We start from the raw sequence: 24,783 nt of genomic DNA on the forward strand, positions 1-24,783 counted from the left end.
TCGTGTTTTCAGAGTCTCACATTTGTTGTGCTAGAGGGGGAGGTCACCAGGCCGCAGATGGAGGGCCGTGGGTTGTCGAGCCGGCAGCACCGTGACCTTCCTCTTGGGATCTGAGGCACGTTTTCACCTTCCTCAGGCCTTAGTTGTTGTTCTTAATCTGTTAAATGAACGCAATGGCTGGGATCATGGTCCAGCTCTGAAATTATATTATTCAGTGAGATCATGAAAATGCATTTTTTTTTTTACAAGAAGAAAAGTGATTCATTTTATGTAACTAAATCAAAATCCTGACTCTCCAGAGGACTGGGGATATCAGAATCCCAGCCAATGTAAATTTAGAGCATCAAATGATAAGGTCTCTGAAAACCAAGAGCTTGGAAGGAAGTGCTGATGCCCTTTAAACCGTGGCCTCACTAGTGGGCTCGGCTGCAATAATGCAAGGAACATGTTTTATTAGGAAAATAGGCTTCGTAAAAGCTCCGGGCCAGAGGGCAGAGCAGCGGGCAGGGAGTGCTGTCCCTTTAACCAGCTCCGGCTCTCAGGGCCGCAGCACAGCCCGTGACTTACGGTATATTTCCCCAGCGTTAAACATTATCGTACTTGTTTATATTTGAAAGAGCCAAAAGGGAAAATGAGAAAGCAACTGAATGCTCCTTTTGGGAAAATTATCCTCATTTGCAGCCAGCAGCTGACAAGGCACACGAACCACCAGGTTTATGAAATTCCATAGTGTCCATCCACCCCCGCTGATGCGTGCACCGGCTTCTCCCGTGCTGATGATGAACTGGTTAAAACCGGGTCTTTCCTCCAAGAACTCTGAAAGGGATTCCCCTTCCTCTTCGGAAGTTGACTGGCCGTCACTCCTGAGCTGGGAGCTTGATCGGCACATGCTCGGGTACCTGAGTTTTCCTTTTTTGCCAGGCTTGTCCCTCTGTCCTGACCCTGTTTCTCTCGGGAGGCCTTTGGCGCAGCTGGGGAATTTGGGAGGAGGAATGGCCCAGTGTAGCCCAGCATACTCGAAGGTAGCTTTTGTGTTGGAAGGTGCTCAGCGCCAGCCTTTTCATTTGCCCCATCAGTGCGTTGAGAGTGGGGTGCGCCGGCGGTGGGGGCAGCAGCAGCACTCCAGCTTCACAGAGGGGCAGCCTTGCCCACCACTGGCTGGCTCCCCTGTGTGCCGAGGGAGAAGGGCAGGGCTGCGGTTTCAAAGGGGACACAGCCCTCAACTGCTCAGCATAGGGAGGGGAACAGAGGGTCCAGGGCCGTTTAGTTCAGGCCTTCTCCCTGACGGCTTGCACTAGGGCCTGAAAAGTTGCAGAGGCACTCCGCCAACTACAGCCAGTGCGCCGTGGGCCAGCGCCGTGCTTCGGAGCATTAATGCGCCCCATCTGTTAGCCCCTTGGCACCGAGCGTGCGGCACCATGCTCCGGAAGATGCTGACCCTCAGAAGCTCCGTGTACTTCATCTGCCCCCAGGGGCAGATACACCGCGTCGTGGGCCTCTGATGGAGAGCTGCCGAGCAGATGGGGAAAAGCTCTCGGCCCTCGTTTAAAGGCTCTGCGTGGTGGCTGCACTGGATACTGGGATTCCTAGAACAGCACAGGCCGGCCGGAGCGGTCTTGGCGACTTAACAGTGACCTCCGCACTGCTGCTCCCACTCTCGGCAGCCCAAGCACTTTTGTACCCACCGTACCCACCTCTCGGACCGGCCCTGCGGGCAAGTCGTTTGGTTGGCACCCTCGTCCTCTTCCCACAGGGCCAGCGTCTCTAGTCGGCCGCGGCCGTGTGCCCACTGGAAATGGGGTCTCCTGGGGCCCTCCCCGGCCTGGTCCTCTCCCATGGGCAAACCCTCTGCATACGCCGCAGCCACTGCAGATGGCGCCCTGCTCTTCCCGGCTGTCCTGAGCGCAGTGCACTTCAGTGTCGCGAGGATTACAACAAAGGGAGGCAGAAAAGCTAGCCAAAGGCGATGCAGGCAGCCTGTGCTAGGCTGGAGCAATAACCATCTGAAAGTTTGGGCCTGGCCTTGTTTTGATCTGTTTTCTTGTTTTATTTTCTTCTTTACATTCTATATCCCATTCATACTAATCACAGTCAGTCCTGATTTTTCTTTTTATTTCTGCATTTGTCATAAAATAAAGCAAATTATTCCCGTCTTCGGAAACGATCGAGACTAATTAGTCGTCTCACCCAATAATTAGTTTTTTGTTTCCCTGTCTGTTTTCATGCATTATTGTTAGTTTTTCCCCCTCTTTTTTTAACACCATTACAGATTAAAATGAGTCACATTTGCAGTTGATGGTATCTGTTTTCGGGGGAAGAATGGAGAATTGCAGTACGGAGCGACTTCAAAAGCAGCAATAAACTCAAGGATAAATTAAGGAAATTGAATGAGCCACATTTGGAAGCAGTGTGGAGGCTAATATTCTGTCGCTTAAGGTTAAATTGCAACTGAGAGAGGTTCCGGAGAATCCGAAATTGGGGAGGAAACTTACCAGGATGCTAGGCACTCTGTGGCTCTCAGGGTCCTTTCTCAATGAAGATTTCGAGGCGGCCAGGGACAGTGGCAAAGGTGTTCACCTGCAATTATGTCCTCTTCTCCCCCCCAGGGCTGACAGATGAAGAGATTGATTTGGCTTTCCAGCAGTCGGGCACGGCTGCCGATGAGCCTTCGTCCTTGGGCCCAGCCACACAGGTGGTTCCTGTCCAGCCCCCTCACCTCATTGCTCAGCCATACAGTAAGTCACCCGCTCAAACTCCTTCTTTAACCTTGACTGGGGTTCGGGATACCAGCCAAAAAAGCAATGCCTCCCATATCCCAGACTCAGCAAGCCGGGAGACACTGGGACTAGGAGACAGCTCTTGGGTTTTTCCAAAAGAATGTGCCACACCCAAATCCTCTCCTAGACAAACTTTTAAGTATGTGACAAAGGTTTAAGAAAAGATGAGGGACCAGAATAAATGAGTGTATTGTGTTGTTTGAAATATTTTGGTTACAAGTAAGACTCTATAAAAGTATTTCTCGGTTCTGTTTCTGTTTTCTTACGTCGTATCACTCTTTCATGAAGTACATGAACATCTGATTCATGACCGCGTTCTCGTTTGCTCACTGAAATGACTCCTCTCCTAATTTTATTTTTTAAAGTTAATATTAGTAGATTTGAGGTGGCCTCTCCCATCCCCCTTCTCCCCTTCCTTCCTTCCTTCCTTCCTTCCTTCCTTCCTCCCTCCCTCCCTCCCTCCCTCCCTCCCTCCCTTCCTTCCTTTCCTCCTTTCCTTCCTTGTCCTGGCTATACCATGTATATTTATGTGGTGACAATCTGTTAGAGAATTTCAGATTAAATGTAAAGGTCCTTTTTGAATTAACTTTTAATTATTACATGAGAACATGACCCATGTTGTTTTTAAGTGAAGCTGTTTGAGGAATAACAGTTCTTCAAACCAGTCATAAATGTACAATCTCCCAAAATACAGCCAGAACCTTTCGTTAAGTCACTTATAAAAAGTCTAAAAAGATTAAAATTCACTTCAAAGTGATGGAAAATAGCTCAAGTTTCATGTCTGTAACAACTCAGCCTTGGATCTGTTGTCTTTCAAAATAAAATGCCTTTTCTGTAATTGTCTTCATTTTAATTGTCTCAGAAGTTTTATTTTTTCAAAACATGTTAATTTTAAACAGTGTTAGATGTCAGATTTTGGAAGGCATCACAAAATGCCAGGCTTGTTGACTCCTCCCCCCCCCCACGTGGTCTGGAGCTACCTTCTGGCCCTGGCTTTGCTGCCCTCCCTCTGGCTCAAGACAGTGCGGGGGGCCAGGCGGTGGCTGTGGTGTCACAGATCTCAGATATCTCCTTTCTTTTGCTTTCTGGTTGAGGCTGAATGGGCGAGGCCAGGTAACAGGAATTCAAGTGCACCTCATCCGTGGTCACCCTGTCTCACAAACCACTGGAGTCCTCTGACCCCTGAGACCTGAGAAATGGCGCTCAGCGGGGAGCCTTGTTTTGGCGCTCCGGAGTCAGTAGCAGCTACTGTGAGCCTGGGACTCACGGCCCCTTCCTGGCCGGCATTCTTTCCGACCCATTGTGTTTGTTTTGGGTCACTAGACATACTCTCCGTGTTTCCTTCTATCCAAAGGCTAGGTCTCCACACTTTTTTTTTTTTTAGTTGTGTCCCTCGGCCCAGCCATTTAATGGGATCTGTTGAGGACAGGCAGTGGCAGCTGGGGTGCAGAATTTTCTAAGACGCACATCTGTTCTATTCCAGCTGTTTCCTCCATGGCTTAAAACCAAACAGGTCTCTTGGCTACTTGGAAACTTCTTGCTCAGAACAGATTGTTCTGGTTGGTCACAGAGTTGGCCTAAAACGTCATGCGTGTGCCTACTTTTGTTAGGCACAAAGGGTTAAACTGTTGTTCTTTCTGAAAGAGGCAAAAGAAGAAGGGGGAGGGGGACAGTGCCTTCGTCTAGATTCTTCTGTCCAGGTCTCTCTGAGAAGAAGCATTACACGTTTAGGTATTTAGGTAGGAGTATTTTTAAGAGTCTCCCGGCCCTAAAAATAAAATACATCTTCCTAGAGACAGACTCCTTCCTGCTTTGACGCTAGTATAAAAACAATGGTAATGGCAATTTTAAATCCCTGAAGTTTCTACTTGTCATTGGTGAGCTTCATTCCTCTTGTACTGTTCCACTGCTCCTTTCAGCTCCGGGGGTGACTCTACCTCTTCACTTCTGTACTTTTGCCAAGAGGTGTCAAAACTGCTCAAAAAAAAAAAAAAAAAAAAAAAAAAAAAAAAGCTTGATTTTGATTAATATAGAGAAACAAGACTTTGCCTGACTGATAATAAAACTGATAAATGACATTTGAATTACTTGTAGCGGTAATTTATTACATAAAATATCTTTTATTTGACATGCGATTAGTTGCTGGAAGCATCACTCAATCTGACTAGTTTAAACATGCTCTAAAATGAACCCCAGTAAAAACCAGGGCTGTCTGCTGCTGGCGTTATGAAATATACTAATCCTGGAGTGAGGAAAAAATCTGACTTTAAATATTTAAATGATTAATTGGGTTTATATATTTTTTTTACCTTTCTAACCCCCTTAATTACAAGCAAACTCAGGGGAGTTTCTGAACTAGGTGTGCAATCTGCATGCTTATCACTGAGGCATTGTCTGCGTCCTGGGAGGGATTTATGGCCTCCACTCATGTGTGTTCCTGCCCATTTTACATCTAGAGCCCTTTCCTTCCCATGTCTTGGCTCTCTAAGGACAGATATTCCATCTCTGAACCCAAGTCTAGAAAATGGGATCCTCTGGGCTCAGCCCCAGATGCTCATGTCTCGGGGAGGGGTGAGCTTTTTCAAGACTGCCCCAGGGAGCCTAGTGCTCTTGGATGCTCACCTCTGGACTTGCTGGCCCTTCTGCTTTGGCGGCAGGTGTCCCACTCTGTGCTGCTTTTGGTATCTCTGCTCTCTGGTGAATGTGGTTGACCTTGAGATGGTAGCAAATGCCTGTGTCAGCAAAGAGGACTTGGACACCTGCCAGAAAGGTACCAGGTCAATCCGTCCGTGTTTATTAAGCATCTACTGTGTGCTTAGTATAGAATCGTCAGAGATACAAAACGAGATCCTTAAAACTCTTACAGGCTCTCTGGGAGAGAAAAGATAAACTCTTAAGAAAAGGATAATAATATAAGACATTGTGATTTAATGCCAAAATTAATTATACAGACAAGAAATTCCATAAGAATACAGAAAAGAGAAAAATTAATGTGGGCTAGAGAAGTCAGAGAAGGCTTTGTAAAAGCAGTAGGAGGTCGACACAGAGGGGAAGCTTGATGTCACCTAGAGTGAGAATAAACCAGTGTTGTCAGGGCTCAGAGGAAAGTCAGACAGAGCTCAGGAACAGTCAGGCTGGGATTCGAGAGGAAATCTGACGTTCTCTGCTTCTCGTTTTGCTTTCTTTTTGTTTGACTTTGAATCAGGAATCAGTATGTGTATATACCCGCGGTGCCTACCCAGTCCTGAACATAAAGTTCTGATAAGTGCTTGATTGATTGATTTGTTCCAAGCTGATTTTTCTTCTTTCCAACCAAAGAAACAAGAAGCAAGGCAGCTTTGGGATTTAGGCAGGGCCATTGTAAATTTTGTAAGATGGTATTTTTTTCTTAGGCTTTAATATTTTCCCTCACTGTCTTTGATAACCAACTTAGGTCTTTCAAAGATTGACCTGTTTAGCAACATATACTTACCCTTGATTATCTTCATTCACTAAGCAGGCATTTATTATTTTATTCCTGCTATGGGCCGGGCACGGTGCTAGACCCCTGCGGTGAAAAGATTAATAAGGCCTGGTATCTCTCTCCAGTTTTCCCTGTCGAGTCGGAAAGGCAGTTAAGCAACCAGCGGTGCCTGTGAAGTAGGTCCAGGTGAAGCCAGTGGCACAGACGGGCAAAGGGGCACTTCAGACAGCAGGAGATGCTTACCTGGATGGGGGTAGGGGGGACATGGTCAGTTCATTGACCAACCAAGATGGACAGGAGCAACCAGGCTAAGGCAAAGGCATATGGACATGACACTGTGCAATGTCCGGTGGCTGGAGCCTGGGATGGCAGGGCCAGAAGAGAGGCCTGGAGAGGGAGGTGGCAGCCAGGCCATCGCCCTGATGGAGCACAGTCAAAAGTACATTGATTTTTTTTTACTTCAAAATGTGTCATCTAATCATTTTTGAGGCTGTATTACCTATTTGACCACATTATTCTTAGACTATACCAAAATTACTTGTATCATCTGAGAAGGTGCTGCGTGGAGAGTTAGGGAAGACGTTCCAGGAGTGTGCGAGGCAGCTGTCCCGATGCTCTGCCTTCCCCTCTTCTTTGTCCGGCCAGGTCATTGCTGTCCCTCAGGGTCGGGGGCAGCCGTCAGCTCCTCCAGGGACTCTTTGAGATGCCTCCGTTCCAGAGGGATGGAGGTTCCCCCTGGCCTGCTCAGTTCCCTGTTCCCTGCCGTACACCCTTCAATGTTTATTCGCTTGTCTTTTCTATTACATCGGAATTTCTTGAATTAGAGGCTTTTTTTTTTTAATTTATAACCCAAGGCTCTGACTTAGCAGGTGCTCTAGAAATGCTTGTTGAATGGATAGTTGGTGGTGGAAATGTGCTTGGGAATTGAAAGGCTGTCCTGTAATACCCCCAGCCGGTGGGGGGAGGGTGGGGAGCTTCCCTGGGAGCCATTGAGTGGGGCATCCCGTGTGCTCGGCCATGCAGGCTGTGGGAGTGGAGGACAGGCCTTGCCTACAGGAGGCCACCATTTGACCATTTAGTGGGAATCCCAGTGCTTGGGGGAGTACAGCGAAGACAAACCCATGCCATCTTGCTTGGGGTAATGGTGAGAGCTTTTGGAATTTATGAAGGCAGATCTCACTTTTTACTTACATAGAAGTTACTGTTTTGTGTATTGAAGAAAACATTTCTCTAATTTTTCAGAAATTGTATTTTTTCTTTTGTCCATGTGACTGGTTTAGAATAGTAGCTTTTCGGGGCGCCTGGGTGGCACAGCGGTTAAGCGTCTGCCTTCGGCTCAGGGCGTGATCCTGGCGTTATGGGATCGAGTCCCACATCAGGCTCCTCCGCTATGAGCCTGCTTCTTCCTCTCCCACTCCCCCTGCTTGTGTTCCCTCTCTCGCTGGCTGTCTCTATCTGTGTCAAATAAATAAAATCTTTAAAAAAAAAAAAAAGAAAAAGAATAGTAGCTTTTCAAGAGCTAGCACCCTGTCTGTTTTGTTTGCTTTGTGCCAAGCCCGTTGTGGTACCATGTGGGTGCCACATTCATGCCATTTGTAGATATTGAGGCAGGCAAGTGTCCCAGGTTTCTTAGGCCATTGAAAGAATCTTTGGTGTTGGTGGTAGATAGGATTATATCTTTGCCCACGGTGCAGCCTGTGTTCATTTCATAAGATTCCACAACAAATAACAGAAAACCCCAAATAAGAATGGCTTAAACGAGATGGAAGAATATTTCTGAATTCTGTAAACGTGGGCAGTCAGGGCTCTATGCTCTGCACCCCTGACACCTAGCCAGCACCCGTCCTGTGCTCCAGTGTGACTGCTCCAGCTCCAACTGTCCCAGCTGCTGTCCAACCAGCAGGAGGAGGGACAGGAAGGAGAAGGGCCAGCCTTCTAAGGACACCTCCTGAAAAGTGCCCACATCACTTTGATTTTCTGCCCGCTGGCTGGAACTCAGTCCCACGGCCACACCCGTCTGCACAGGAGGCTGACAAGTGCAGTCCTTGTCCTGGTGGGGCATGTTCCCGGCTTTTCATATCCCACAGAAAGTTTGAGTTAGAATAAACACTAACTTCAGGATGATGGTTTCCCCTGGGTGGAGAGGAGCACATGGCTAGTTTCAGTGGTATTTGGAAAGCTTTAGCGGGTAAAGTAGGTGGGTTTAGGATTGCTAATTTTATTATCATGCTTCATAACTTATATAAATGTTACATTCTTCTGTATGTGTCAGAAATTGCAGGGGGCATTTTAAAAAGTTGAATTTGAATTCTCAGGTCTTGCTTTTCCCCTTGGTGTCAGCTGCTAACTGAGCAGAGAGAGAACCTAGAGCCCACACTGCTGGGTGTTGTTCTCAATCACTACTGGCTCCCTTTATCTCTTCTCTTTGTTTTAAAAGTTCTAACGGCTTTTTTCCCCTAAATCGGCTTTATTGAGGTAAAACTTACCTAAAATAAAACACACCTATTTTACTTGTACCATTTTGAGTTTTAACATGTGTATGCTGCCATGTGGGCACCACCACATTGTAGAACACTTGCAATACCCCAGAACATTCCCTTGTGCCCTGTTCCCAGCCAGCCTGACTCTGGGGCAACCCTTGGTCTGCCTTCCGTTGCTTCTGACTAGACTTCTCTTTCCTGGGATTTTACATAAATGGAATCATACAGGATGTACTCTCTCTCGTCTGGTCTTGCGCTCAGCATAATGTTTTTGAGCTTTATTCAAGTCGCTGTGCGTAGCAGGGGTTCCTTTTTACTGCTGAGCGATATTCCATGGTAGAGATGTACCACGTTTGTCCGCTCACCGGCGGGTGGGCTGCGGGCTGTTTCCAGTTCTGAGCTGTGACTCTCAAAGCTCTCGTGATGTTCGTGGACAAGTCTGTATGTTTTTATATCTCTTGCGTAAATGCCTAGGAGAGGAGTTGCTGGCTCGGATGTGAAGTCCATGTCTATCTTGGTAAGAAACTGCCGAACTGGTTTTCAAAGCGGTTGCACCATTTCACGTCCCCATCAGCAACGTGTGAGAGACGTGGTCGCCGCGTAGGCTCACCGTTGGTGTTCTCAGTCTTTTTTAACGCCAGCAGTTTTCATGCGTATACAGTGGTACCGCTTAGTGGTTTGAGTTCACGTTTCCGGGATGGCTAATCACGTTGAGCGTCCTTTTACGTGCTTATTGTGCATTTGCATACACAAATTTCTTTTGTAAAGTGGCTGTTCCCATCTTCTGCCTATGTTTAGTTGTCTCCTTGAGCTGGAAGAGTTCTTCACATCTGGATGCCTCTGCTTTGTCGGTTGCGTGTTTGTTAGTTTTCGTCCTGGCCCGTGGCTTTTTCTTTCCCTTGACACACTGCCTTTTGCAAAAGATTTTAAAATTGATGATGTCCATTTGTCTTTGGGTTTCTTTTTTTTCTTTTTTTTTTTTTTTTGGTTTGTTTTCGTTTTTGTTTTTACAGTTTATGGTTTTGGTGTCCTATCTGTGAAGACTTTACTTCCCCCAAGGTTGGAGAGGTTTTCTCCCTTTTTCTTCAAAAGTTTTAGAGCGTTTGCTTTAATGTTGAGATCTGTGATTCATTTTTAGTTAATTTTTATGTGTGGTGCGATGTGAAGCTCACGGTTCAGTTTTGCCTGTCTGGATGTCCAGCTGTGCCAGCATTGTACGTACAAAAGATCATCCTCTTCCCCGTTGAATTACCGGTCCTTCTATCAAAAATCAATTGTTTATATACGCATGGCTCCGTTTCTAGACTCTTCTTTAAAAATTTTTTTTAAAAACAAAGCTACTGAAGTACATTTTATATATCATAACACTCACCCGTGTCAGATGTACAGTTGCTGACGTTTAGTATCTTACTGAGTGATGCACTCATAACCAGTGTTAGCACTTTCATTCACCCAAATAAGATTCTCTGGGCCCACTTACTGAGAATCTCACCTCCCACCCCAGGTAAGCACTAAACTACTTTGTCACTCTAAATTTACCTTTTCTGGACATTTCAGGTAAATGGTCCCTTGTGCCTGCCCTCTTTCAGTGAGCACAGTACTTTTGAAGTTCTTCCATGGGGTGGCAGATAGCAGCACTTTCTTTTTATTGCTGACGAGCACCCGTTTATGGGCGTACCATCTCGTGTCTAGCGGTCTGCCGGCTCACAGACATTTAGGTTATCTCCAGTTTTGGCTGACCTGAATCACACTGCTAAGATCATTTGTGTGCAAATCTGATGTGGATGTATGTTTTCAGTCCTTTTGCATAGACCTCCAGGAGTTAAATTGTTAGGTCATCTGGCAGTTTTATATTTCTGGATTTTCTTAATTTTTCTTTCTCATCTGCTTTTTTGAAGTATAATTTATACACAGTAGGATTAATCAACTCCAGGGGCAGCTGGGTGGCTCAGTTGGTTAAGCGTCTGACTTTGGCCCAGGTCATCATCTCGGAGTCCTGGGATCCAGCCCTATGTTGCACGTGCACGCTCTCTCTCTCTCTCTCTCAAATAATCTTTAAAAAAAAAAGAATCAGGGGGCGCCTGGGTGGCTCAGTCGTTAAGCGTCTGCCTTCGGCTCAGGGCGTGATCCTGGAGTCCTGGGATCAAGCCCCACATCAGGCTCCTCCCCTGGGAGCCTGCTTCTTCCTCTCCCACTCCCCCTGCTTGTGTTCCCTCTCTCGCTGGCTGTCTCTCTCTCTGTCAAATGAATAAATAAAATCTTTAAAAAAAAAAAAAAAAGAATCAATTTTAAGTGTATAGTTTGGTGAGTTCACAAACTATAATTCATTTAACTCACGTAACCTACACTACAATCACAATATAGAAAATTCCCACGACCCAGAAAGTGTCTTTGTGCCCCCTGCAGCAGTCCTCTCCCCAACATCAGGTTCTTTTTTTTTTTTCTTTCAGCCACGTAGGAGAATTTCAGCTCCACATCCTTATCTGCACTTGGTATTCTCAGTTTTCAAGTTTAGCCATTCTAAAAATGTGTATGTAATAGAATCTCATTGTACTTTTAATTCATATCTCTCTAATGACTGATATTCCCATGTGCTCCGTGGCCACGCATGGGTCTCGCGTGGAGCATCTCTTCCGATCTTCTCGCACTTTTTTCTGAATCGTGTCATTTTATTGTTGAGTTGTGTGTAGCTCTTTATCAAATACGTATTTTGCAGATTCCTCCGCCCCCCCCCCCGTGACTTGCCTTTTTGTTTTCTTGGCAGTGTCTTTTGAAAAACCGCAGTTAAAGCTTTTGATCATGTCCATTTTATTCTTTTTTACCCACTTTATGGCTCATTCTTTTTGTATTTTAAGATGTCTTTGCCCACCCCAAAGATTTTCTCTTCTGTGTTCTGTTTTCTCACAGTAGCTTTAGAGTTTTTGCTTTTTGGCTTCGGCGTGTGATCCGTTTCGAGTTCATGCTTGTGTAGGATACGAGGCGAGGGTCGAGATTCCGTTTCTTCCCCCTGTGGCTCACCACTTGTCCCAGCACAGGTGTTACACGGGTTATCCTTTCCCCATAGAATTACCTGGGCCTCTTCATCAAAAAAATCCCTTGACCACATAAGCCTAGGCCTATTCCTGGGCTCTTCTGATCTTACAGTTTAATTAGAGCTCGAATATTTTAATCTGTGAGTGAGGATATAGATGTGACTGCCAGTGTCCTTCCTGCCCAAAGATGACACTAGCGATAGCATAGCAGCCCGTGAGAAGTGGAAAGATTGTCTTTCACAGGGTGTTCATGTGAAGACAGGCCTTGAACTTCCCGATGTGACCGCTGTGGGGCTGCCGTGGTGTCTTTGCCTCACAGCTGCCCAGGTGCTTCGGTTCAGAGCAGAGCTGTTGTGTTCTCGTTGCTGCTCTCTGGCCGGTGTGTCCTTCCGGCCGCCGCCGGCCGCGCTCAGCCGTGTGCCTCAGTGAGCCCCCCACACGGTGGCCCGCCCCCCGCGGCTCTGCCTGTGATAACCCTGCAGCCGGTCGCCGGTCTGTGTGTGCCGTTAGCCCCGCCACTCTGTGCCGTAACAAGCACGGGTTTAGCAGGCTGGCTTGATTCCAGGACCGCACTGTGGAAGAGCCTGTCTTATTTAATTTTCAGGGTGGCTTGTTGGGATGACTTGAGCAGCTAGACATGGCACCGTGAGGAGTCACAGCCCCAGCCTTGGGGAGCATGGAGGGGACCTGGCCCTGCGCTCAAGCTGTCGGCCTCCCCGGACTTGATAGTTTCTCCGCGTCGACAGCGAGCGCCTCCGACTGTCGCAGCAGGACGGTTCTGTGACGTTTCCAGCTCTGTGTTGATGAGCCTCCGCTGGCTTGTGGGATTTCCATGTACCAGTGAGTGCAGGCACATGACTTGGCGGCTTCAGGTTCAACGCTGCTGTGCTGTGTGAGGGGTTCCCAGCCCCACACGTGTTACTTGACCTTTATTCTCACCCGCTGGGTGAGCATTTCTTGGTCATGGAGGTTTGACTAAAGGAGTGGAGTCCTCTTGGTTTAGTTGTGTTCAGGGAATGGTTAAGGAGGCACAGGGACGCACCTCTCCTGCCCCTGACAGGGCCACCGTACACCGTGGGTTCGCCTTCGGGCAGGCGGACCTCCGTGGAGACTGTCCGAGCTCAGGCTATTCGGCAGAGTCATTGGGAGGTGAAAGAAGGCACTGAGTTTCGAAGAGCCCTGTGCTCTTCTCCCTGCAGTGATTTGTCCCTAGACCTCGTTGCAGCCTGGGGCGGCGGGGCAGTGCCAGCAGTGACCGGCTGTGCGGGGGGGGGGGGGGGGGCACCTGCTGCCACCGTTGACCGTCTTTGTTCTTCGAGAGACGCCAGCGGTGAGGTCTTGGTAAAGTACTGGACCATTCAACTCGTTAGCTGGTTGGGCCCGTTGGGGAAGTGCCGTGAAACAGCTTGAATCTGAGTGACAGTAAACATATCCTTGTTCCTCCGTTCTTCCAACGTAACAGAGCTCTGCCTCCTTAGTCAAGTGGCCTGTGCTTGATAAGAGAAAAATGTCCTTGGGAGCCATCGGGTTGGTGGTGTGGAACCAGGACCTCTCATCTCAGGCTTCGTGTCTGCTTTGGACGTAGGCGGGCATCTGCTTCCAGGCTAGAGGCTCTGAAGTTTTTAAAAAGCTCATTCATTCCACTCCCCTTTCTTCCGAGCGAGAGCAGAAAAGTGACCGGCCCTGTTTTCTGCCCGTGACTGTAAAACTCTGGACCTTCTGGGAACGTGGGGGCCCGGTGCCCTGCTCTCCGTTCCCTCGTGGGGGTCTGCACTGGCTCTGGGGAAGGTGGGCCCCAGGGTGGGTGGCAGAGAGGACTCCAGGGGGTCATGGCTGGGGCCTCGAGCCAGTCTGGGATCACGCCGAGTGCTTTCTCAGTAGCCCTGGTCTGTTACCCTTTGAAAGGCGTACGCCGGGTCAGGGTTCCCTCCATCTTAGTTTCTCTCTTTTTTCATTTTGCCACAAGACAGAATTGTATCACACATCTCCAAAACGAGTAAAATGGCATTTCAGCTTCTTGTCTTTATAGACTCTCTGAACTTTAGGAAAGATCATTCTGGTCCCTTTTCATTAATAATGAAAACCAAGGGGCAATAAAATGTTCTTAACGCGAGCATGTCAGGAGCGAGTGGCGGTGCGGGGGGTGAAGGGTGCGGCCGGCAGGGAGCCACAGGTGTTGCTTGCTGCTCAAGGAGGTCAGAGCTCTGGAAAGGTGGCTGCAGCTGTCGCAGGGGGTTCTGGTTCGTGGACCCTTGAACTGCCCGCACCTGTTCAGCCTTCCAGCTCCAGTGCCCGGAACGAGAGGCTGCGCTTCTCAAGACAGCATAGGCTTGCGGGAAGGAAGGAGCCAAGCACACTTTGGGTTCTGGCCCAGTTTCTTGCCCGGTTGCAGCTGTTTTCTTGCAGGTTATTGAGTGGGGATTTGAGAAGGCAGTGGTGAGGATGTATTCTGGACGCGTGCCGATCCTGGAGGTGTCCTGTCCAAGGACTCTGGCAGCCCAGGTGGGTGTTCTGGGCATGGACGGAAGCCCTCCTGACCAGGGCCTCTCTTGAAGAGTGTTAAGCTTACTCTCTCTCCACTTTTTCCTCCTGAAGGTGAGCTTGTACTGGATGTTGGATGCTGTGTCAGGGCACTCAGAGCAGAGTGGGCTTGGAATGAGACAAATGAGAAGGTTGCCCGGAACTCAGAGCCTCCTGGCTCCTCCAGGTCAGGGTGAAAGGTCCATCTCCAGCAGTGGTCTCAGAGCTTTTGATTTTCAGAAGCCACGGCCGCTTAGCCTTGTACATGTTCGATGGATGGGGGTGTTCACGACAGCAGAGCGGCAGAACTGTCCTTCTTTCTTTTTAAGAGAGGGAGGAGGGGGAGGGACAGAGGGAGAGGGCGAGAGAGAATCCCAAACAGGCTCCACGCCCAGAGCCTGACACGGGCTCCATCCCAGGACCCTGAGATGGTGACCTGAGCCGAAATCAAGAGTCGGACGCTTAACTGACTGAGCCACCCAGGTGCCCCAGTAGAGCTCCTTTCTGGAGACAGTCTCTGTGACCCTGAGTGTCGCTGCACAACCCTGGGAGGAAGTGGGGATGTCCTGGCTTGCCAGAGCCCACACCCCAGAGCCCACGTGAGAGTAGACGGCTACATTTACATAAACATGGATATGCTACACGCCAGGAGACACTGTAAGCAGAATCAAAAGAAAAATATACTGGGAAGAACTTTTTCAAATTTTTTAAAAAGATTTTATTTGTTTGTCAGACAGAGAGAGAGAGAAAGCACAAGCGGGGGAAGTGGCAGGCAGAGGGAGAAGCAGACTCCCCACTGAGCAGGGAGCCCGATGTGGGACTCAATCCCAGGACCCTGAGATCATGACCTGAGCTGAAGGCAGACGCTTAACTGACTGAGCCACTCAGGCGCCCTGGGTTTGTGCAACTTCTGTCATAGACAGAGGGCTCATGTTCCAGGCTCCTCCATCACTGTCCCCTCTGCCTCCCGAAAGCCGCATTCAGCTATAGAAGAAGGTTCTATAAATTGATGAGGAAATTGATAAAGGAATTGAGTAGAAGAGTAGGGATCATACACAGTAGCCAAAAAGGACATGCAGTGCAGAGATGCTCAGTCCTCACTCACAGTAAGATTCACGCAGATGAAAATGGGTATGAAGTCTTCTTTTCCACTTTTTTGGGCGGCAGTCCGGGTGGGATGAGCCCGCAGTGTTGGTGGCCGTGAGGAAATAGGCACTCTGGGACGTGGCTGATGGGAGCGAACTGGGTCAGCTCCCATGGAGGACTGTTTGAAAATATCTTTCAGAATTGTGAATTCCATGTACCTCCGACCCAGGCTCCTAGGAATTCATGTGTACAGGTGTCCGTGTACGTATGTGTGAGGTGACATATGTACACGGTCCTCGGGGGCAGCACTGTGTGAAATTGTAAGAGGCCAGAAATCAGTGGGGAATGGCTTAACAGAATATTACGCAGCTATGGAAAAAAAAAACAAGATGAGAAGTAGGGGGAACGAGAAGGAAAATAGTACATATCTGTGTTGTCTTATATGTGCATAAAAAGTCTCGGGGCGCCTGGGTGGCACAGCGGTTGAGCGTCTGCCTTCGGCTCAGGGCGTGATCCCGGCGTTGTGGGATCAAGCCCCATATCAGGCTCTTCTGCTATGAGCCTGCTTCTTCCTCTCCCACTCCCCCTGCTTGTGTTCCCTCTCTTGCTGGCTGTCTCTCTCTCTGTCAAATGAATAAATAAAATCTTTAAAAAAAAAAAAGTCTCGGGCAAGACAGGAAGCTGTTCACAGCGACTCTTGATGGTGGAGGGAGCCTCTTGGCAGTAGACTGACAGATGCTATGCGCCGTTTACACCACGTGCATCTATGAGCCACTCAGAAGCTCTAAAACAGAACAGGAAGTTGAGAGCTGAGGGAAAGGCCACCTGTTGATTACAGTTTGTGCACGAGACTCCAGGGCTTTGCCACGTTGGGAAACTGGCTTGGGATCCACAGGCCGTGCTGGCAGTGGGGGGAGGTGGCCAAGGAGAGATACCTCCAGGCCCCTGCATCACCTTCACGTCTGCCTCCTGAAACCCGATTCAGCAGCTCGGGGAGGAGGGAACCTCTCCCTCTCCCCCCTGAAAGTCTTTGCCCCTTGGATCCCCCTGGCGGCCTGTGCGTCATCAGGCCCTCCTCACTGTGCCCATATCCTGCCACTGAGCCTGGAGAAGGTCCCTCTCCTGCTCGCCTTTGTCGGGAGATGCCAGGGCATGACAAGTACCTGAAGAGCCCGCAGGCACGGGGAGAGGTGAAGGCGGAGACACGCAGCGTCTGTCCCTGCAGTTGGGGCTTCGCTCTGGGAGCTGTGGTGCTCTTTTCAAGAAGCTTGGGAAGGCCGTTGCTCTTCCTTCTTCACCTTTTCTCTCCCAAATGCATGTCCAGACCCCAGCTTCCTTGTCATAGCAGCATGCCTCAGGTGGGTGCCTTCTGGATAACTTGCCTTGGGCACTGTGGTCTGATTCTGCAGACCCGATTAGTGTCCCACACCGCTGATCGTTCTGGAAATGGTGCACCGTGCCTTCCACGGCAGATCCCTTGAGAGGAGGCAGAGCGTCAGAGAAGATTATGGACATGCAAGTACTTTCTAAACAGTCGGTCGGAAAGATTACGAGATAGAAAACTCCTTTCTCCTCCTGTGGGATTGGAATTCCATTCAGGAGTCGGGGCAACTCCTGAAATGCTGTCCTAGAGCACTGGGCCGGGGGCTGCTCCTGTGGGAGGCCTGGCTGCCCGGGTCTGGTTCCCGCCCAACAGCAGCACGTGTTCTCCTGGGCCACTTGTTCTGTGCCAGTCCGTCTTACCTTTTGTGGCCCCCAGCAGGAGCCTCCTCCCGCCTCTGCCTCCCTCCCCTCCCGCCTGTATCTTGCCCTTGAGGGTACCCGATGTTGTTCTCCCAGGATATAGAGCTGACTGGGTCACTCCCGGATTCAGAGCCTTCAGTGACCCTACTGCTTGTGACTGATGACCGGGTTCCCCGGCCATGCTCTCCACCTGGCCGCTGCATGTCCCACCTCTTTCCCCCCACCCCACCCTCCACCACTCCCACTTGATTGACCCCCTCTGTTCTTCCTGGTCTCCCCTCTCGGGTAGGCCCAGTTGCTCACTCGGGCCACACTGGCCGCCTTCTCTCTTTTGAGCACAACCCCTGCCTTGGCACTTGCTCGTCCCCTGCCTGGAGCTCTGTCTGGGACCCCACATGTTTCAGCGTCTGCCTCCTCCAGTCCTCCTCCTGCCGACGCCTGGCTATCCTCCCTGGCCCTCCCCCTGGCTACATTGCCCCATTGGGCCTTCTTTTTGTTGTTGTTTAAAGATTTTATTTATTTAAGTAATCTATCCACCGAATGTGGGGCTCGAACTTGGGACCCCGAAATCAAGAGTTGTACGCTCCACTGACTGAGCCCGGCCAGGCACCCCACCCCGTTGGGCCTTCTTGATCACGGTCTGGAGTTACCTTGTTCAGTCATTTGTAAGCTGTCTGCTGCATGGTTCAGGACGAGAGCAGGCCAGGGCACCGGGGTCTCATCAGCCCAGGCCCCTGCGCCTGCAACGCTGTCGGGCACACAGATGCTGCTTCACGACGTCTCGAATACACAGGTGATGCAGCCCGCCCCCCCCCCCCCCCCGGTTCTGAGGTGGCTCTTAGCTCATCACTGCGTGTAGCAGGTTGTGGGGACGTGTATTTGTGCACACCTAAGCGTGTTTGTGTCAGCCTCACAGGACCCTTTGTTCCGTGAGAGTGGAGACCATGCCCTAGGTCTGCAGATCACCTCTGCCACCTGACTGCCACCCTGGGACTTGGCTCACGGCTACCCTTCTCTGCACAGCAGGTGCGCGGTTGAGGCGGGTCATTCCGAGAGCCCGGACAGAGGAGGGAAATGCAGCCAAGCCGCTGTTCCCACTGTCACACGCTGTCTCCTGCAGTTGTGTGTCACAGTTGCCGATCCTTCCAGATTAACAGACAGTACACGTGCCCTCCCCTGCCCGGCAAGGACGTGTGTGCTTCTGCTGATATGCCTTTTCCTCCCAACCTCAGGCCCTGTGGGGTCCCGATGGAGAGACTACGGTGCCTTGGCTGTCATCACGGCAGGCATTGCGTTCGGCTTTCACCAGCTCTACAAGGTACGTCCGCCCTTCCCTGTGCCCCCCACCCTGGCATTCAGCCCCGTTCTCCCCCGTCCCAGCCCTGGAGCACGATGGCCCCCCACCCTGGCGTTCAGCCCCGTTCTCCCACGTCCCAGCCCTGGAGCATGATGGCCCCCCACCCCGGCGTTCAGCCCCGTTCTCCTTCGTCCCAGCCCTGGAGCGCGATGGCCCCCCACCCCGGCGTTCAGCCCCATTCTCCTTCGTCCCAGCCCTGGAGCGCGATGGCCCCCCACCCCGGCGTTCAGCCCCGTTCTCCCCCGTCCCAGCCCTGGAGCGCGATGGCCCCCCACCCCGGCATTCAGCCCCGTTCTCCCTCGTCCCAGCCCTGGAGCGCGATGGTCCCCCACCCCGGTGTTCAGCCCCATTCTCCCCTGTCCCAGCCCTGGAGCGCGATGGCTGAGGGGTGTGTGTGGAGGCATAGCGTACGCATGATCATGCACGTTTTCTGCGGGGGGGGCATCTGGTTCAGTCTCCATCCTGCCTGCCCCCTGGATGGCTGCCCTTGGCCACCTCAGACCCTGCTCATCTGCTACACTGGGCTTCTCTCCTCAGAGTCCCTGCTGTGCAGGGTGACTGTGGGGCCCGTCCATCAACAGGCCATGTCGGGTATTTAGGACAGTGCCCGGCATATGCTGAGTAGTCGGGACATTGAGACAGAGACATGAGAGACAGACTGACAAGGCGCTTGAGAGCAGGGACACTGGAGCCCAGCTGCTGTGTTGCATCCCAGCTTTGCCACTTGCCAGGAGTTCAGCGGTCCCATCTGTAAAATGGGGACAATAGTACCTACCTCACAAGGTTGTCGTGAAGCTCCTTTGAAAAGTGCTATGTGCCTGGCACACAGGAAGTACTTTCGATGCTGTTATTCTACTTGAGTATTTGGAACTGGCTTTGAGAATCTCAGTATCATCTTATTTATGGGCTCTGCTTTTGTTTCCTACATACCGTGTTGGCATCCACGTAAATCTAGGATTTTTTCCCCAAACTTCATAGCCGACCCTCAGGATCCCCGTCTTGGTTGCTTCTAACAGAACTGCAGGCATGAAATGAGCACATACTTCCTTGATACCAAATACTAACCAGATACGAACTACCAGATGCTGACTTTGATTTGAAGCAAGCGAGTCTTATCTGGAAGTTTCAGAGCCAGGGTAGGCCCCAGAGACAAAAGGCAAAACAGTGGCCAGAGGACTTACTCTCTCTTGGTCCTGGAAAGAAGGCCTCTTTCCTCCCCATGCCACTTGCAGCTCCACCCCTTAGGTCTGAATGAGTACCCAGACTCACTGTTTGTAACTTTCAGCACATGAAACATGTTTAAACATTGTGCCCTGGGATTCTTAATTTTTGACTTCATGCAAAAGCTAGTGACAGAGTTGTAACAGGGTATGATTTTTTCAGTGGAACGTCTCTTCTTGGATTTGGAAATTTCCATGTCAGAAATCCAGAAGCAAAATGTTTAGGTCCTGGGACTTCTCCCCCTGACCCGATGCCCTTCCCTTACCCTGTGTGCCGAGAGCCCATTTCCAGTCGCTAACTGTATACAGTCACCAAGAAGAACAAAATGCTGCGATGGAATTCTCAAAATAATGCCCCAGCCCTACCAAATGGTAGCTAATCGTCACGTGACTGCCCTCGGACAGCTGTGGTCTGCGGGACGTGGGCATAGCTCCTGTTGGAGCAAAGCAGAGATAGCATCGGTTTTTCCCATGAAGCTCTGATCTTTACTCTGCCTTAAAAAATAAAAGAGACGTTGAAAGATCAGTGGCAGTGGTGATGAGAATTTCTTTAGTTTCTTCAAATGTAAAAAAAAAGAAGAGTCATCACCTTGTTTTATAAATATGTAACGATTTAGGCTGGGAGAGTGTATGTGCTCCTTCCCTTGGCTTTTCTGATCTCAGAAATAGAAGTTTTCGTTTGTTACATGTGTAAGAATCCCTTGACTTTCATACTCAGGAAACTTTCAACCCCAAACGTAAGGCTACATTTGATGAGTTTCAGCTCAGTTGTGGGTAATAACTCACATGGGTTGAAAAGCACTTTGCAAAATAGGAAATGCTTCTGTGTGTTTGCTAAATAATGATCTTCACTCCGGAGTCGCTCCTGAAGTGAGTTCTCCCGCAAACGCCTTGTGAAAGACCTCCTTCTCCTTCCCCAGTACAGAACCCTTAATGGAGAAGTTGCTATCTTTTTTCCCATCTGGGCCCCAAAGGGAGTAGGAAGCCAAGTGCTTTGGTCCCACCTGCCTGTTACCACACTTGCCAGCCTGTGCTGCCTCCAGTGCCCCCCGCCCCCATTAACGCTGGAGATGGGCTCACGCTTCTAACACAAGAGGCTCCAAGTTCCGAGCTTCTGGAGTGCAGCACATGTGTTCTGTCACCCAGCCCTTCCAGCGGCTGCCCTGCTGCCCACCTTCCACCCCTTCCCACCTCAAAGCAGGCAGCCAGTTACCAGGTACACTGCACTTGCCTTCTTCCTGAATATTCCAAGCCCCTCATCCTTCCCTGGGCTTCTCGAATTCTGGGCTGCCATGTTTGGTTGCCCCTTGGCATCTGCTTCCTTCTCGCCAGGGTCAGTTTCTTCAGGTTCTGCCCCTTCCTCTCCCTTCTGCCCTTGTGTCTGGGGGAATCTGACTGCATTTGACTCTTACCCGGAGGATGCTGGTTCTGAGGCTTAGTTTAGAAAAAACTTGAGGTGTGACCTCTTTGGATGGCCTTGGAATACCGTGTATTATTCCCTAGGAAAAGGACCAAAGACCCAGAAATCTGAGGACTTTCATCTGGTTTCTCAAATAATTTTTTTGTTTATTTTATTTTACTGCTTCGTCTCTGAATGGTGATTCATTCACGCGGATCGAAATGTTGAAAGGATCAGAAAAGTGTCCAGTGGAAGGCGTCCCTCCCGCTCCTCCCTGGAGGCCACCAGTAGTGTCACCTTCTACATGTTTAGCTTACAACTTTTAAAGCAGAATTTTAAATATTTTTTTACAGAAATATACATAGCATCATTGAGATAATTAAATAAAAGGAGCAAAAATAGACCGAATTGACTTTAACTTGTCCCTACTTCCTGGTCCATGTCCTTGTGCAGGATCTTAATCAGCCTCGTAACTTTCAAGTATCTCATTTCTGGGGTTTGCGTCGGGTTTCCGAAACCCAGAGGGGACAGAGAGAAAGTGGGTGGGCAGAATTTGAGCGATGGCTGGAGAATGACCCCAGGTTGTGCCCGCTGCTCCCGCCCGCCCCGCTCCTTGTAGAGATACCTGCTCCCGCTCATCATGGGGGGCCGAGAGGACAGGAAGCACCTGGAGAGGATGGAGGCGAGTCTCTCGGAGCTGAGTGGCAGCGTGGCACAGACAGGTAAAGATTAATGACTCCATCAAGTCGCCCCTTCGAGCCTTCGTGAGCAGCCCCTTCTCTGCCCCGCCCCTCCCCCTCCGTCTCCACTTTATGTGGTGACTTCATTTATCTGCTCTGAGAATCTGTTCACATTTGCAAATGAAGCCGCCGTCATTTCGGTTTAATTTGAAATTGCTTGTTTACTGTCGGCGCGGCCTCAATTAATTATGTTTTTACGGAAAGGCTCCCAACCTCAGAATATTAATAAGGGGAATAAAATGACAGCCTTTCTAAGGGCTGTAAAGTTCATTTTTAATTTCTGCTTCTGTGAGGTTTTCAGGGGGGTTTTCAGTGATTTTTTCCCCCTTCCCTCTAAGAATCCAACACAGGGTCAAGAAAGGCTGTAATTACTGCGGCTCCGGGGACCCCAGCCACCTCCTCTGTCATCGACTCCACGGGGCTGGCGTTCATTACCCGGCGCCCCACCGATGGCCCAGATTAGCTGGGACCTGTCGCACTAGAGGTGGCTTTTCCTCTTTATAAACTTGTTTACTAGACGGAGGCTCTGAATCTAGAAACTCAGGCAAGCTCCAGAGCCACTGTCCCAGGCAGGAGTCTGTCCCCCCTGGGGTGTGTTTGCAGAGCCACCGGAAACACTGCGGTGCGTTGGCCCCCGGGGAGGCTGACGCTGGGGCCCGTGGCTCCAACATGGTCCTGTGACACTGTGACCCGGGCGCACACTGGCAGCCTCGGGACTGGGTGTGGAGGGCGGGGAGGAGCGGCAGCGGAGCCCGATTTGTAGTCTTGAACGAACAGGTCCCAGGACCGCGGGCCTGAGATGTGTTTCTGCGAGCATGGGAGAGTCCAAGAGTTCCACAAGGACACAGGGAGGGGCTGAGATGAGGGACCTAGACGGTACCGAAGTCGGGAGAGCCGAGCAAATCATAAGCACATGTAATTGGAGGGGAGAGGTTTCGAATGGATACACTGTTGACCACGGACAAGTGCACAATGGGAAGATGGAGTGGGACTGCTAGGTTAGACGCGGTGCAGGTAGATGGCCCAGAGCGCAGATAAATCACATGCATTGGGGGTGGGGGGTGTCTGCAGATCGGTGAGATGCGGCAGCTGTAGGTGTGTGGACGGAGAGGGGAAGAATCTGTGTGTATCATTTAACAGAGATGCGACTGCTTTCTCCTCCCAGTGACTCAGTTACAGATGACTTTAGCCTCCGTCCAGGAGCTGCTGATCCAGCAGCAGCAGAAGGTCCAGGAGCTCGCCCACGAACTGGCTTCAGCCAAGGTACTTGTCCCTGACCCCCTCCAGATCCAGATCTGCCCTGCTCCGGGCTCCGCTTGGGGCCTTTGTGCCTAGTTCACTGCATTCCGTTCCATGGGGGCGGGGCCGACTGTCTTTTCTCATGTCCGTTACACGACAGGGGCCCACACTACCCTCCGCAGAGAAAGGAGGCAGTCACCGTCTCTGTGTCCCCTCCTAGCAGGACGGAGGAGAAGCAGCCCCTTGCCTGTGGCCCTCCCATGGCAGCACACACCCAAGCTCTGGACGTGGTTGGTGTAGACACAGGATGGTCTTCACGAGCATGTTAGGTCACAGGTCAGAGCATGACCAAGAGTGAGTCCAGGGGACAGGGAAGTAGGGGGAGTGTGCCGAGGCACTGGGTGAAGTCTGCTACAGTGGGCAGGTTCTCTGCACCCAGCTCTTGGGAAGTCAGGTGACCCGTGAAGGGGCGCCAGGGGCAGGTACCATGCCTCACTTCCCACATCTGAGCTGTCTTGGCCAGTATGAGATCCTAGGATCAGACCCAAAATCTGCGTCTGTCACCGGCTAGCTGTGTGAGCACAGGCCAGTTACTTAACCTCTGTGAGTCTTCGTTTCCTCATCTGTAAAATGAAACTGCAATCCCGGCTCCTTCGTTGCCTGTACGCGCTTAGAACAATGCCCGGCTCCCGTCGGCTCCCAGGACGGCAGGATGCTGGCCTGGGTCTGTGGGTGCGTGACAGGGTCATTCCGCGGGGCACTGTCTTGGACAGACCCAGCCCTGGAGACAGTGGTCCAGGGGCTCCAGGACGTCTGCTGTGCTCCCCACTCCATCCCCTTCCCCATGCTGCTTTCTGGTTGCTTCCACACAGCCCGTACAGTAAAGGAATCTTCTCTGAGTGGCTCTCCCAGGAGAAGCCCCACCCAGCGCAGAACCAGATGGGAGCCCCCGCTCAAATCTTCTGCATTTGTAAAACCAAGGGAAACAGGAATCTTTCCATTTCCGATGGAATCTGGGGTGCCTCCTGTGAAGAGGGTCCCCAAGAATCCCCTTCTTGGATAACCCCCCCCCCCCCCCCCCCCGGCGCTGCCTGTACTTCCTCCTCAGATGGCTGTGGCTGCCTGTGGCCACCTCTAGCCACCGTGCGGTGCGTGCTCCCCGTGGGCGGGCGGCCCGTAAAGCAGCCGGGAGGGCCGGGTTCTGGCCCCCGCCCTGCTCTCCTCTATTATCTTTGGGAGTGGTGGCCTGCCAATGGCCAGAAGCCATTCCGGAAATTGGAAAACTGTTTGCAGACCTTAAGCATTAAGATTAAGACCACATGTTGCATTTTAAGAGGGGAGGGGGCTGGAGATTGTGCTTGGCGGCTAAGAGCTGTGTCTGTGAGCTCCTCGTGCTCGCTTCCCTGATGGTCCCTCCTGCACCCTCTCTGCACCCCCCCCCCCCCCCGCCGTCCCTAGCCCCTTTTCATTCTCTCTTCTGTACTGGAGCAGGGCTCACTGGTGTGGTGTCTAAACCCAAATGCATGAAGACTTTGGTTACCCCATAAACCAGCGATTCAGAGCTGTGTTTTCTCAGCTGTGATGTAAGTTTTTATATCTGGCTTCCAAGCTCCTACTGCAGCTCTGTAAAAAATTAAAAAGAAGAGCGTTAAGTAATTAAAAAACCTACATAAAACTGAAGGCTGGGAGTTTTCTACAACTGTTTTTTAAAGAGACTGGCTAAAAAG

The 24,783-nt window shown here is 50.6% G+C and overlaps 1 protein-coding gene across 5 annotated transcripts in view; it reads left to right on the forward strand.

Moving 5' to 3' along the window:
* Window positions 1-24,783, forward strand: part of PEX14 (peroxisomal biogenesis factor 14) — a 133,884-nt gene that overhangs the window by 103,741 nt on the left and 5,360 nt on the right. For 3 of the 5 annotated variants that reach the window (XM_026519867.4, XM_057305111.1, XM_044391472.3), the window contains exons 4-7: window positions 2,607-2,735; window positions 18,334-18,419; window positions 21,697-21,799; window positions 22,983-23,080. In XM_026519867.4, coding sequence (XP_026375652.1) covers window positions 2,607-2,735; window positions 18,334-18,419; window positions 21,697-21,799; window positions 22,983-23,080 — 416 coding nt within the window. The remainder of the gene's footprint in view (window positions 1-2,606; window positions 2,736-18,333; window positions 18,420-21,696; window positions 21,800-22,982; window positions 23,081-24,783) is intronic. The other 2 variants (XM_057305112.1, XM_057305113.1) reach the window with 2 other exon arrangements.

The sequence above is a fragment of the Ursus arctos genome, unplaced genomic scaffold (assembly GCF_023065955.2).
Source record: "Ursus arctos isolate Adak ecotype North America unplaced genomic scaffold, UrsArc2.0 scaffold_32, whole genome shotgun sequence".
NCBI lineage: Eukaryota > Metazoa > Chordata > Mammalia > Carnivora > Ursidae > Ursus > Ursus arctos.